This window comes from Natator depressus, chromosome 3 (assembly GCF_965152275.1).
Source record: "Natator depressus isolate rNatDep1 chromosome 3, rNatDep2.hap1, whole genome shotgun sequence".
Classification (NCBI taxonomy): domain Eukaryota; kingdom Metazoa; phylum Chordata; order Testudines; family Cheloniidae; genus Natator; species Natator depressus.
Genome location: NC_134236.1, coordinates 135,029,744 through 135,044,300, shown reverse-complemented (window position 1 = coordinate 135,044,300; position 14,557 = coordinate 135,029,744). Strand labels below are relative to the sequence as shown.

The window sequence follows — 14,557 nt, the reverse complement described above, 5'->3', positions numbered from 1 at the left end:
AAAGATTATGGGCCATTAAAAGCAGTGTTTCAGACACTTTAGGCCAATTCAAGAAAAACATAGCTGTATAAATAGCACAGATTCTATAAATGGGTGGCCAACTGATGAAATCATGGTATGTAAAATTAGGACACAGGACTCTGTGTTCAAGCAACTTCAGGGTTGCTGAGATAAGCTGCGGGCATCTGGTCTATTCGAGTTACCTTCTTAGCTGTCTCTGTCTGGGTTCTGGCAGTCTGGTGTTCAGTCATTCGAGTTTTCTCAGAACCCTTAGATAAATGCAGTGTGGGCGCTTCCTTACCTTGGCAGAGTGAGAATTTAGGGCTTGTTTACACATGGACAACAAGGAGTCCGGTGGCACCTTAAAGACTAACAGATTTATTTGGGCATAAGCTTTCATGGGTAAAAAAAATCACTTCTTCAGGTGCATCTGAAGAAGTGGGTTTTTTTTATCCATGAAAGCTTATGCCCAAATAAATCTGTTAGTCTGCATCCACAAAAACAATAAGGAGTCCGGTGGCACCTTAAAGACTGACAGATTTATTTGGGCGTAAGCTTTCATGGGTAAAAAAAACCCACTTCTTCAGATGCACCTGAAGAAGTGATTTTTTTTTTTTTTACCCATGAAAGCTTACGCCCAAATAAATCTGTTAGTCTTTAAGGTGCCACTGGACTCCTTATTGTTTTTGTGGATGCAGACTAACACGGCTATCCCCTGATACTTTACACGTGGAGTTATTCAACAGGTATTTCAATTTTAAATTCACACCCTACCTTAATCCTAATTAACTTTCTCATGTAGACATGCCCTCGGTATAATTTTTAAAATACAGTAAGTCCATGTACAGGGCAATCGTATTATATTATTCTGAAATTGACATTTTACAATCAGAATTCTATCGTTTCTATTCTGGATCGATAGTTACTGGGAATTTTTTTCTTAGCATATGTATTAATCGCAAAGTTTAATTGATTAATTTTCAACATACATTGAGCAACTGTGCAATGTACATTTCAGTTTCTGGAAGACTCGGATACCTCTCTGGTGCTTAGCCTGAATCATCCACAGCCCGGTGTCAGAGTCTTGGCTGTTCAGCACTTGAAGGAGATCATTGAAGCATCAAAGGTTGGTACCTCTGTCTCTCATTTAAAGAACTTAAATGATGTCTGTTATCTTCAGAGCGTCTTTTTATAGAAACTTTAACTGAAGACAAGACAAACATCACACTAAAATATGACAAATTAATGTCAAAATATAATATGACAAAAAAAATGACATTATCCTTAATGTTGTTTTCAATCAGTTCAGTTGTTGTTTCTTTAAACTTGGATCCTGTCATCCAGAGTCTGGGTTTAATTCCAGTTTATGAAGCTGCTTGTGGTCCCACAATGGAGTCTGATACTTCTGTTTCTTTCTTCCACTGGTATTAGCAGTTAGCATCTCCCTAACTGAGGTTTTTATTCTGCTGTACTTGAGTTCATATGTCATGAAAGTTATATTGCCAAGAAGGCTTTGGAAACTAATGGTCCTTAACTGCTTTTCCCTCTTTGTTCAGGAGGGCTTTGACAAGTCCTTCATAGAAGAAGCCATTTTTGCACGACTTATGGATGACAATGTGGAGGTTGTTATGACTGCTCTCAGTGCCTTGGAGGTAAGTCAGTATTTCTTGATAGGTCAAGTGAGGTTTTAGCTATTTCTCTATATTCAGAAGCGGTCTGGAATTAATGCTTTATATTAATTGTGCCTTCCCTTCCACTGACCCTCTGTCATTGACGAGAATTTGTGTGTAGCTCTATCCTTTTAATAGGACAAAGAAGCAAAAATCTAGCAGACTATTCCTTATTTTACATTTTTTTTTTCCTCTTCTTGGAGACTACTAAACCCAGGGTACTGTGTTGATCTGGTCACTAGAACATATTTTAATCCAGAGTTCTGCTCATCCTATAAACTACTCTGTCCATTTTATACAAATAAATAAGAGGAGCCTTCAGCCCCCTCCCAGAAAAGCTCTAGGTGCTAGGAAAAGACATCTGTGTCAAAGTTTTTTGGTGTTGGTAGGGATAAGCATGCATGCATTTTTTTTTTTTTTTTTAAACACAGTTGATTAGAGACATACTTTCTAAAGTCATGCCTAATATTTCTACATCAGGCAATACTGTGTGTTGTGGGAGAAGAGATCATTACATAAACTATTTTTAATTATTACATCTATTAGTATTTCTGGTAGGATTTTTCCTTGTGACACTTGTAGAGTGGTTGATTTTAAGAAATGGTATACCAGTGACCACAAAGAGATATGAACAGAACACATGAATGATCAGAAATAAAGCTTTTTGTTAGCATGTGTTGGGGTTTTTTTATTTGCATTTAACAAATACTACACAGAGGAAAAACTTACTTCATTATGAAACATTCTGGTTGTTTCAAAATCAATGCATTTTCCATCCAGCTGTGCATTCAGACCATATTCTTCATGGATCTAGCAAACCAGAGCTTGCTACAAGTTACTTTAATTTTCTTTTTCCTTATAATAAACATACTAGCTGATCAACATAAGTTCACTTATCAGTGTTTAATTTCTCTACTTAATATGATCAGTGATGCACTTGCTATCACAGTTTCATAGATTATCTTATATCTTGTATATTGGTCATTTAATTTTTGCATCCGTTGATTTGTTTTAGATTTACAAGGGACAGATCAGTCCAGAAATAACTGTTTCAAGTCTGTTGACTCTATTTCAAAGAGTTGATCTTTCAAAGGACGGGAAGTGGTAGGTGCCTGTGTTTCTTTTGTCTTCCCCTTTCTCCCCCCCAAGCTTTTAATATTAATGGGTGGAGCTTGGGTTGTGAGGTTGTTGTTGTGGGTGGTGTGTGTCATATCTTAACTTTGGATTCCTTTAGTTGTGGTAATTTTATATTGAGAGAGATTTGAAATTACTTGATATTTTTTGTGAATTTCATTTACTCTCTGGCTTGTTATTCAAACTCTAATTTGAATCAATAGGAAATAGAAACAATTTGGAGAAATCTTATTGGTGATGTAATCAAGTGGTGCTCCTTCAGCATTTTTTTTTTCTTTTTTCCCCCGTTCTAGGTATAAGGTTCTTGAGGGAGCAATAAACATTTTATTCAAAGAAGAGATTCTGAATGAGAAGGAAGAGCTATTAAATCAAATAGTAATGCAGTTGCTACCATTTATGGTAATCACTAATAATAATTCAAAATCTGCAGAATGGAAAATGGCAGTTTGTCTATCAGAATCTGGCCTCTGCTCCCTACATCCTTTGTTGAAGGGCTGGCCAGAAGGTAAGCTATTAAAAACAATTGGTTTGAGTAAAGAAAGAGTATTGGACATTAGAACTTGATACTCATATAGGTGGTAGAGAGCTGGGCCACCACTAAAAAGTTATCACCCCTAATGTGTGACTAAAAGCTAAAGTGGGTTATGTATTCATACATCAAACTCTTGTGATTTATTTATTCATTTATTACTCAAATTTAAAGAAATACTTTGATATGAAGTGGGATTTTTTCTTTTGTTTCGTTTAACATTTATAATTGTAACTGATTTGAGGAGACTTTTTTTGAGACTTTGATTTGCCATGTTGAGGCCAAGTCTTTAATGGACTTTAATGAGGCAAAATTCTAGTTGAACTCAGGTTTAAAAGGAACTTTCAACAATAGAGGAAACAGTGAAACGGGGCTGGCTGACATGTTGAGTAGTGGGATCTTTTTTATTTTTGAAAGAATAACATGTTCGTAGAATAAACTCTTCTGGTGCAAACAGAGGAGTGGGATTAAGCAAGGGAGGTCAAGAGACAGTGCACATGGAAAGCATCAATAGTTTGAGAGCTTAGTAAAGAAAAGCAAGGATGTTGGTGATAAGAAAATTAATTGCTTAAAGTGTTTAAATATTTCTAAATATTGTCAAGCTATCAGTATTTTCACTTGTGATTCACGTATCCACCTTTTCTGTTTTATGGAAATAGCTTTTGAAAAAGTGATAAAATCCATCAAGTCTGCAGATTTGGTTGGTGTGGCCAACCAGAAGATGATTCTGCTGTTTTCTGATAACATAACTTCAGGGGATCCTTCCTTAATGTTACAGATGGTATGTGCACAATTAAAATACATTCTTTTTAATGGTAATCCAAACTTCTGTACGTACTTATAGATGATCGCTATAGCAGACAGAATGAGATTTGTGGGACCGTGAAATATGCTGTTTGTTACATTTTACAGCATTATCCAACTGCTGATACAATATATTTATGGCATAGTACCAAATGTAATGATCAGAATAAATTTAATGCCCATTAACTCTCTCTCATAAAAAGGAAAACCTTGTATACGACACACAGAATACTACATTTAGGTGCCTTATTAGTGTAACCATAGCAAAACTATTTTATGGGCATTATGTTTCCCCCAAAGGATTTGCCAATCAGAGAACAAATATGTAATGAGTTTGGAGGTCTCTGTCCAGTTTGGACAGACAGATGTCCATGGGCAAATGTTCACATTGCCTATTGCAATGGTATTTTCTGTATTGATTGGTACCCTTGTTGGAGGAGAGACCAATGACTGAATTGGCCATAGAGACTGAACTCTATCCTCGCACCCATAGAGGTGTTAATATCAGGTCATAATTAAGGTAGTTGATAAGGAAGTGTGGGAAAGCTTAGAACTTCGGCTGCCTGTGAAATTGCTGGAGCAAGGACATAAAAAGAGCATATTGTGACGTCTCTTATGCATTTGTGGCTTTTGGGGTTTGTTTGTTTGTTTGTTTTAAATAGGTGGAAGGTCTGATACGTGTAGCTGAAAATGAATCTGACAGCGTGAGGCAGAAAGTAACTGCTCACGTAATCAGCTTTGTGCTTGTCCAGTGCTGCTGTAATTCACAAATGGAAGAAAGTTATTGGTCATTGGCTCTCAGAATCTTCAGTCTTCTGGAGGGAAAAATAAGACAACTCGAAGGCAGTCATTCTGCAGAGGTAAGAATTAAGTAATTTTGTAGATGATACTCTTTTGTTGAGGGTAAGGTCTCTTTCATAAGTGGAGTAGCAAGATCAGCAGTGTTGGGATGGACAGAAAATCTTGTCTCTCTTCCTTTAAAAAAAAATACACTTGTCAGCATTTTCTTAAGGCTGATATTAAGACTTCTAAGGGTAAGTCTTCACTACCCCCTGGATTGGCGGGCTGCGATCGGTCCAGCGGGGATCGATCTATTGCGTCTAGTCTAGATGCGATAAATGGACCCCCGAGCGCTCTGCCGTCGACTCCTGTACTCCAGCACCGCAAGAGATGCAGGCAAAGTCGACGGGTTGTGTGGGTGTACATTCAAGTTATGTTTTCATTCTCAGGTGATTCCTGCAAAATGGCCTATTGAGTCAGTACCTGGGGGCTTGGTGTCAGTCGAGTTGTTGAATAAATACATAGAAAAGCTCAACTGTGGTCAGGCTGTTGATGTAGAAGATTCAGCCATGCTCATGCGTCTCCTGAAAAGTTTTGTTAGTGGCCTGAAGCCTCCCATATCCTTTATGAAAGGTAAGCTTCAGAACTCAAACCGCGAACCTTCACAGACCATGTGAAGTAAGGAAGAAAAAATTATGTCCATGGGATTTTTTCCCCATTAAAAGTTGTTCTGCAAAACACAGACTTTGCTTTCTTATACTATTTTGTTACACTAAACAGATTTCTAGAAATTTCCTTTCTCTAGACTTGAAAACGGCCACATTTCTTAGATTCTTCAGCTGCAAAGTTGCTGGGGGAGTTGTTTCAGGGGTATGGCTATGCTGCTGACTCAGGCTTGGGTTGCAGAGCTATAAAATTGCAGTGTAGACGATTGGCTTTCAGCTGGAGCCCAGGCTTTGAGGCCCTGCAAAAGGGGAGGCTCTGGGAGCCCGGGCTCCAGCCTAAGCCCAAACATTAACACTGCAATTTTACTGCCCCGGAAGCCTCAGTCAGCTGACCTGGGCTGGTCATGACCATGCCTTACGTCCTTTTTCACAGGGTGGACAAACCCTGAAGGGACTTTATACAACTAATAATGGGGTTTTTGTTTTTCTCCGCCCTGCTCATGGCCATAGATGAAATCTGGTGGAATCCTGAAAGTTTGAATGAAAAGAGCAGAGAGTATTTACACCTGTTGTTGGGGCTGTTTGACGTCATTGTCAGTGGAGCCAGTGAGGGAGCTGATGCTCTTCAGTTCAGAGCACTGCTGAGTCTTTTGTTCAAGGTATTTTTGTGTGTGTGTGTGTGTTTGTTCTTAGTGAATATTCTGAATTATTTCTTCATTAACTTGTTTTGAATCGCTACATAAAATTTAAAGAAAGCTGAGAACAATTCCAAGGGATCCTGCTTAAATATTTATTTGCTTCATGGTAACATCTGAGTGAGAATGGAAGACTGTTTAAGCACTAAGCAATGTATTTCTGTAAAAGGTTTGGTTGTGGGTTGCCGGAAGTCCATTACTATTTCTAAATATAAGAGTAAATACTGTATAGTGCAATTCAGGTATTTTAACATAGCTTTTTGTGCACTAGTCTTCATTGATATACAGCAGAAAGCATTTAATAAACATCCTATAATGGTTTAAAATTTGGTCTCTAGGTCTTTTTACAGAAGATGTCATTATATGGACAGTTTTTATAGCGATTATGATTGCCTGAATGGAGAAATGTTTAACACTGCAAGGCAGACCTGCTTCAAATAGAGAAAAGTAGTTGTGCTTAATTATGTCCAATTGTATATCTTGATAACATAACCCATGAAATCTAGTTAGCTGTTTGGTTTACCATATAACATGGTAAGAATGCATGTAGCATGTTCCGAGGGGGGGGGGGGGGAGGAATGACCTGGGGGCCTGGCTGCAGAGTACGAGTGGGGTGCCGGAGCCTGGCTGCAGGGAGCCAATCTCCTGTGCAGGGAGCCAATCTCCTGGGCCAGGCAGCCCCTATCCATCCCTGGCTGCAGAGCGTCCTGTGAGCCAGCAGGTGCCAGGCCCAGCCAGGATGTGCTCAGTGGCCAGTCTGCATGGAATGAGAAGGAGCCCAGGACTTTATAGACAGGACTGGGTGGAACTAGGTATGGGGCCGCCCAAACAGTGGAGCCCCCCATAAGGAGCAGGAGCCAGGCACAGGTAGTGGAGAGGTGGGGATCGGACAGGCTTTGTGCGGGGTCACTGCCTGATCCCATTTCCTCACTGCCCCTATTGTCCGCTCAGCTCCCCTCTGCTCCCTACCAGGGCTTCCCCCTGCCCAGCTCCCCTTTTCCACTGGGACTCAGCTTTCCCAGGGCCACCTACCTCCACATACATCTTTTGTAGTGACCTCTGCTACTTAGCGCATAACCTAGTCTCCCTCCTTAGAAGAATTCTGGTTGCGCCCCTGAGGATGGTGCCAAATTGTCTTTCAGTACTTTACTCTCAAAAAAGCTGTTTGGGGTAGGGGCTGTGTTTGTACACCACTTAGCGCAGTGGGGCCTCAAACCAAATTGGGGCCTTGGGCACCACAATACTCGTATTTAATAATAATTATAAGTTAGAACAGATCATTAGATGGCAACCACAAATCAAACTGAAAAGATAAGGTTCCAGTTTGTATTAAAAGTACAAGAGCTTCAGAAATCCTTGTGTCAAATGACATTGATTTCAATAGTCTCTGAAAGAAAAAGTTTAAAAAAAAAAAGACTTCAGTTGAAGTAAAATTATAGAAAGCTCTCAGGATAGCATAAAGAATGCTGCATGCAGCAAGGGGTTAACAGCTGCCCAAAAAAGGACAGAGTCCTCAAACAAGGAATAAAAGTTCTTAATGTTAGCTTTATATTATGCCCAACACTTTTAGTCTCAATCTAAATGAAATGGGTGTTTCTGTAAATACCTTTTCAAGCTATAATAGAAAATATAAGAGAAAAGGTACTTTGCATAAAAGAATGTAAAGGTACACAGGACAAAGAGGTAACAAATATATTTAACTTTTTATTTTAAAGGTACATTTAGAAGATTCAGAGGATCTGTTCAAATTCCTTTCAGTTTTATGGACCTATAACTATAACCTCTCAAATCAGCTAAACTACACAGTGAATGCGATGCTACAGACTCGAGCTTTGTATATAGGGTGTGCAATACTTACATCACAGGCTGCCCAAAAGAAAAAACATCTGGTATCAGCCTCTTCCCCAGGTACAGGGAAACCATATACTTCTGTCTCGCTAAGGCTTAGTCACATGTTAATAAAAAGTGATATCTGTGCTCTAGAACAAGTGTTAAACGTTCATTTTCTTGTCATGTTGTTTCTGTCTGCATTATGAGTGCTACATATCTTGTTGAAACCATACATTTGAATTTCCTAATGTTTTGTCTTTGACAAATCAAAACCATAACAGAGCTGTAGTGTTGTTTTGATATGTAATACTTGTGCGTGCAATTGTCAAATCACCGCCTGCTTTTGAAATTTGTGTCTGAGAAATCACACCATGTTTTTATGTAGAGCGTAACACAAATTTTAAACAAGAAAAGGATGCTAGGTAGGCTTTAGTAGTAAAACTTAAGTCCTTCATTTTTAAACAATAATGTAAGCATCTTGGTGATGAAATTTATGGCCAGATTTCCACATGGCTCATATTAAAAATAGTTACTGTATATTCCTCAAGATTTTTAAGGAAAAGAGCAGACCCTTTAAATACAAAGGAATCTATTGATATTGCTGTAGATAATAATGTAAGAATTCTAACTGCTCACTTTTAACAAATTTTTTCCATTTTCATTTTTAGTGGTAATATCTCTGCTGATTAACTTGGGGAGTCCCGTGAGTGAAGTGCGAAGGGCTGCTCTTAATTGTCTTCGTTCCCTGACTGGAATAAAGGAGTCTCCATTTCATCCCATTCTTCATAATCTGGTACAAAAAGCGGAGGAGATCTTAACTGATCCCATCTATGTGACCCAGGTAAGATTTTTTTTGAAGTTCATGTGAATGAAATAAATTTTCAGGGACCTACTTGGAATTCCATCTTCTCTATTGGCTAGTAGAGATCATGTTACAGACAAGGTGCTTGTCTATTCTCTCCAACCCCTATTTGGTTTAGGAGACCACTCATTCTGCTTTCTTGAGTGTGAAGGGAAGAGCCATAATGGCATTGAGAAAGTGGAAAGTCTGGGTGTGGGCAAGGAAGTATCAAAATATTTGCCAGGGAAACCAGAATGCAAAAGAAATTGCAGTGGAGCTCACTTAAATACTTGAGGACTGAATAAATTTGTTTAAACCACTGTTCATATAGTGAAAAATTAAATGCGACTTGAAAATCAGCTTGTGTGTCTATAACAGAATTATATAATTTGCAGATAATTTGTATTTCAAAACATACTAACTTTTAATATTTTTTTTAAGAGATCCTCTGTTGAATAAATAGCCACATTTTCTTGGACAATAATTATTAATAAAACTAGATGTGGAAGGCAGGGCGGCAAGGCTATTGGTGAGAAAGCTAGCATTTATTGAAAAAATTGGTGGTTCTCGCCATGTGTCATTTTTCTCCTGGAATCCAAGGCAATTTCCGCTGGGCCATTGGGGTGGAAAAAGAGGCCACAAGCCACCAACCCACTTCTCCAAAGGTTGCTCTTGCTTGGAGGAGTAAGGCCCAGGAACTTGTCTGTTTTCCCCTAGAGAGAAGCTTGTAAAGGGAAAAGTAGACATTGAAGCCTCTTCCCACAGTTAGCCCCATGGATGAGAAGGATTGCAGACAAAGGCAATCCCAACAATTTTAAAACACACATTGAGTCTACATTATTCTTTCAAGCGGTGAATGGGCTGTTTTGCTAATGTCTTGTGAACCAGCCAGATTTTGTATAGAGCAATAGATTCATAAAAGCTTGTATTTGTACAGTACACAAATTATTTGAATGTGGAGTGTTCATACGTCTGTCATATAAGAGAGAGTTTGATTTTTCTCCTTCAGTCAGAAATAAACTTAAGAAGGACTTAAAAATGAATAATATATTAAATTTACTCACATCTGCCTCACATTGCATTCACTTTCAAATGTTTCAGCTTTCTGGGGCCCTTAACTTCTGTTGGAAGGACTTGTTTTTCACTTTTTTTTTTTTTTTTTAAATCAACTAGAGTTTGGGAAGCTTGTTTGAGGAACTGCAGACACAAAGTAAACAGAAATCTCAGCAGAAGAAGCTGTTAGAAGCTTTGGAACACATACTCGATTGTGTACAAGACCCTGGTTGTCCATCATATGTTGCAAGAAGCTTGATGAAGATTCTTCAACAGGTCAATGGTGAGGTGCGTGTGGGCTTTCTGGTTTTAAATTTATTTTATGGATAGGATGTAAGATTTGTTGGGCTTTTTGTTTAAATGATGGAAGTGTCTTGAAATGTAGAGAACTCAAAAGATGCAGCTTTATTTAGCAACGGTAACTTTGAGTTAGTGCTGATTTTATGTTCTAGTATTTTTGGCAGACATTTGGATGATACTTTAAGATGCTATGCAAATGTTACACATCTGCAAAATATAACTCAAAGATTATCACAAACATTTCCATGCTCCAGCCATGAACTTTTTCTATTGTAGGATCACTGCACCAGAGTCCTTAGGCAAATTTAAAGTCCTCCTGACTCTGGAACAAGGTCTCAAGAACATTTTTCTAGAAAGATTTCACTGAGAAGTGCAATAACAAATGCTCTGTGCATGTTCAGTATTTTAAAATTAAATTTACTTAGTGTCTATTTAACTCCCTTTTAAGCAGTGTATTCAGAATTCCTTGCTTTGTACTGCTTCCGAATGCATTAGTTCACTGCCTTAAAACCATGGATGGCGATAGATATCGTGTGAGTTTTAATACATTATAACAGGCTATCCTATTTAAAAGGATTGTGAATGGCATACTGGATGATTGCCATTGTTGCCAGAAACTTAGGGTTTGTAGGAGCTGTAGTAATCATAAATATTCTGAAAAACCGAGCATAGATTTTATGCAGTGGTGTTGTATCCATGTCACTTCCAGGGTATTAGAGAGACAAGGTGGGTGAGCTAAATCTTTTACTTTGAGTATACACAGAGCTCTTCAGGTCTGGAAGAAGAAGAGCTCTGTGTAAGCTCAAAAGCTTCTCTCTTTCACCAACAGAAGTTGGACCAATAAAAGATATTACCTCACCCCCCTTGTCTCTTTTTAGTATCCTTGGATCAACACAGCTACAACAACCCTGTATAAATCCAGTCTTTCTATTTAGTCCAAGATTTTTAGCGTCTAGCATAACTAATTCATAACTTTGCTAGACACTAAAAATCCATGGACTGAATAGAGATACTGGATATATGGCTTATCACAGCAATCTATAACCCTCTTAACAGCCCTGTCCCCCAGCTGTCTTTGCCACCCTTCCTTCTTCCCCCCCCCCCACCCCCCCCGTTACTGAAGGGGTATTAATGGGCAAAGTCCCCTGCAATGCCATGTTCACATTGGAAGGTGCATCCTAGAGGTAAGGACATGCCCTGACATGTAAGTATAATAAAAAGTAACGCACAGTGTGATGTCAGTGATTGATATTGCACTAAAAATGAAACTGCTCTTCTGAAAGTTTGTTAAAGCAACAGGTGATTTAAAAAAACACCCTCTTATAAATGTTCTTCACTTGTAGATGATACTGTCTCACCTGTTGCCTGCAATAGATAGATTACTGGAAAAAGTGCTAAAGGAACCCGAGACAGTGTTGAAAGATGAAGTTGTTCTTCTGATTCTCATCCTTGGGAAATACAGTGAACATTCAGCTGCCCTCTTATGTAAGGATCAGCAGAGTCTGGATTTGTTCATCAGAAGTCTGCACATTGCAAAGGAGCTTTACAAAGGAATTCCAACTTTCCAGATCACAGCACTTGGGCAGGTAGGTATTTCTGAACAAAGTTTTTCATATTTTTTTTTTTAATTCAAATAGCAGATGTGAGTGTTGATGAGTGAATTTAAACAGACTCTTTCAAAGTTAGAAGGCCCTAAATTCTGAATGAAACTATTTTACGTACCAGCTTCCCAGATTCAGGTAGCTCTTTTGAAGTGTTTTCAAAACAGATACCGCAAAGCTCTTTGTCTTTAAAATGTTGAAAGGTAAAAGTGTGTTTTCCCTTTTATTTTTTTGTTTTTAATAAGATAAGTATCCAGGGTTGCTTGTGGCGGCTGCTGCTGCTGCTCCATTTTCTTTACTTTTCACCAGCTACTGCAGGAGCTTTACCTCAAATTTTTGTTTTTCAAGAGACAAAAAGAAAAGATATAATGTCAAGAAGTAGTAATAAGATAAGTGAGAAATAACTTTGCTTGGAATAGAAATCAACTGTTTGTTTCAAATATTGTATTACAGTCACAAAAGTGGGACAATGTGTACATAAATGTGACTGGCGTGTCTGTGTGTGTATATGTAAATCATTATATATACAGATATAAAAATAATTATATTTTCCCACATTTCACATTTTGCCTTTAAAAAGTATATCTGTTTTTGGCTTCGTTAAATATATATGTATTTTTTTTAACCTTGCAGATCACTAAACCATTCTTTGCTGCAGTGCCAGATGGGAAGGTGCAACAGAAGCTACTGAGAGTTCTGTTTGATTTATTGTTAAATTGCAAAAACCCACTTTGTGCCCAGGCAATTAGCAGTGTTTTTAAAGGGGTAAGTTGCAGACTGTTAGGACTTGGGAATCTAGTCAGAATTGTTAAGATATTTCAGGTTAAATTGCAATCAATAATTATATTTATTGCTTATGAAATTCTTAACATGATAGTCATCAGAAGCCATATAAACCACATTAAAATGTAATTTAATATGCATTAAAGATGCATTAAAATAGTATTCCTAAAAGGTAAGTATCATATCTGTATGAATTCATTATGTTGTAATAATGAACTTCAGAGGAAGGAGGAACAGTCCACTCTGCTTCATTTTTATTTTCTGTATGAAAAAGTAATTTGTCTGGAATCAAAAAGTGTTACTCCAAATATATTGAGAGTAACTGTTGCTTTAATAGTAATTTGTTTGTTTAATACATAGATGAAAACTCTTCTTGCATTCTGATTGACATAAGAAATGCAGTTAGGACAGGCATTCATAGCTATTATGATGACCAAGGCCAGATAAATACTTGGGTGGGTGGATAGATGTTTGTTGCTCATATGTACTTAATTTATTTTATTTTTTGCTCTAGATTTCAGTTGATGCTGAGCAGATTAGTGTAGAGCTAGAACCTCCTGAGAAAGCCAAAGCTCTGGCTACCGTTCAGCAAACTAGGAGACAGAAAATACAGCAGCAGAGGTAATGGGCATAGAGATGTTGAGGCTACAGCCTTTGTCTGTATACATTTAGAAAACGCCACTTGTTGAGAGAATGTCGTAAAATATATAGAAGGCATAGGAACTTCTCTGACTACATCGGTAAAGAAGAAAAAAAATCCCAAGGACTTAAGAGTTTAAAGCCTCCCCATATTATTTAAAAGAGCTGACAGAGTGCTTGATACAGAAGACCGCTATCCCTACCCAACAACCTTAAAATCATATATTGAACTTGCTGTGCATCGTCAGGCCTGAGCTTATTTTTGTGTGTCTTTACTATTAACATATATGTAAAGAAAATGCATGGGTGAGTTTTTAATGGATATTGACAAAATCTTGCCATTCAACTAAAAAGCAATTTATTTTTTATTTTATTTTATTTTATTTTTAGTAAAAGCTTCAGTCATATTATTTTTATACCCTCACTAAGTAAATTCCGGAGAGAGAACCTTCATTCCGTTCGTCAGTCCTTCTCTTTCTATCTCTTCATCTGTATGCAACCACTTCATCCACTTGATTTACAGAGGGTCTTGCTCATTAAATTACTTCTTAGATTGTGTTTGTCAGAGGAAAACTTATAGAAATGTATGCTGGAAGGGACCTCAAGAAGTCAATTCCAGCCTCTTGTGCTGTGGCATGACCACGTAAACCTAGACCATCAATGACCAGTGTTTGTCTAAAGTGGTGTTAAAAACCTCCAATGACAGGGATTCCACAACCTCCCTTAAAAACCTGTTCCAGAGCTTAATTACCCTTATAGTTGGAATGTATTTCCTAATAGCTAACCTAAATCTCCCTTACTGCAGATTGTCCATTACTACATGTCCTGCCTTAAGTGTACATGGAGAATAGTTGATCACTATCCTCTTTATAACAGCCCTTAACATGTTTGAAGACTGTTATCAAGCCCCCCCTCAGTCTTTTAATAATTTGTTCCAGTATCTTTCCAGGTATCTAAATTGGGCCGACAGGTCTATAATTCCGCTGGGTCCTCTTTGTTCCCCTTTTTAAAGATAGATACTGTGTTTGCATCTCTCCAGTCTTCTGGGACCTCATCTGTCCCCCAAGATTTTTTAAAGATAATAGTTCTGAAATTGCATCATGTAGTTCCTAAAGTACCCTGGGATGAATTTCATCTGGCCCTGTCAAATTGAATACATCTAATTTATCTAAATATTCTTTCCCTATTTTGGCTTATGTTCCTTCCCCCTTGTTAATATTAATTGTGTTGAGT

At 37.9% G+C, this 14,557-nt stretch overlaps 1 protein-coding gene across 2 annotated transcripts in view; it reads left to right on the top strand.

Annotated features, from left to right (window-relative positions):
• Window positions 1-14,557, top strand: part of HEATR1 (HEAT repeat containing 1) — a 53,204-nt gene that overhangs the window by 16,021 nt on the left and 22,626 nt on the right. For both annotated transcript variants that reach the window (XM_074948891.1, XM_074948892.1), the window contains exons 12-25: window positions 1,019-1,126; window positions 1,557-1,652; window positions 2,686-2,774; window positions 3,098-3,309; window positions 3,993-4,114; window positions 4,800-4,997; window positions 5,367-5,550; window positions 6,093-6,241; window positions 7,993-8,185; window positions 8,776-8,948; window positions 10,122-10,289; window positions 11,645-11,887; window positions 12,536-12,667; window positions 13,200-13,306. In XM_074948891.1, the coding sequence (XP_074804992.1) occupies window positions 1,019-1,126; window positions 1,557-1,652; window positions 2,686-2,774; window positions 3,098-3,309; window positions 3,993-4,114; window positions 4,800-4,997; window positions 5,367-5,550; window positions 6,093-6,241; window positions 7,993-8,185; window positions 8,776-8,948; window positions 10,122-10,289; window positions 11,645-11,887; window positions 12,536-12,667; window positions 13,200-13,306 (2,174 nt within the window). The remainder of the gene's footprint in view (window positions 1-1,018; window positions 1,127-1,556; window positions 1,653-2,685; window positions 2,775-3,097; window positions 3,310-3,992; window positions 4,115-4,799; window positions 4,998-5,366; window positions 5,551-6,092; window positions 6,242-7,992; window positions 8,186-8,775; window positions 8,949-10,121; window positions 10,290-11,644; window positions 11,888-12,535; window positions 12,668-13,199; window positions 13,307-14,557) is intronic.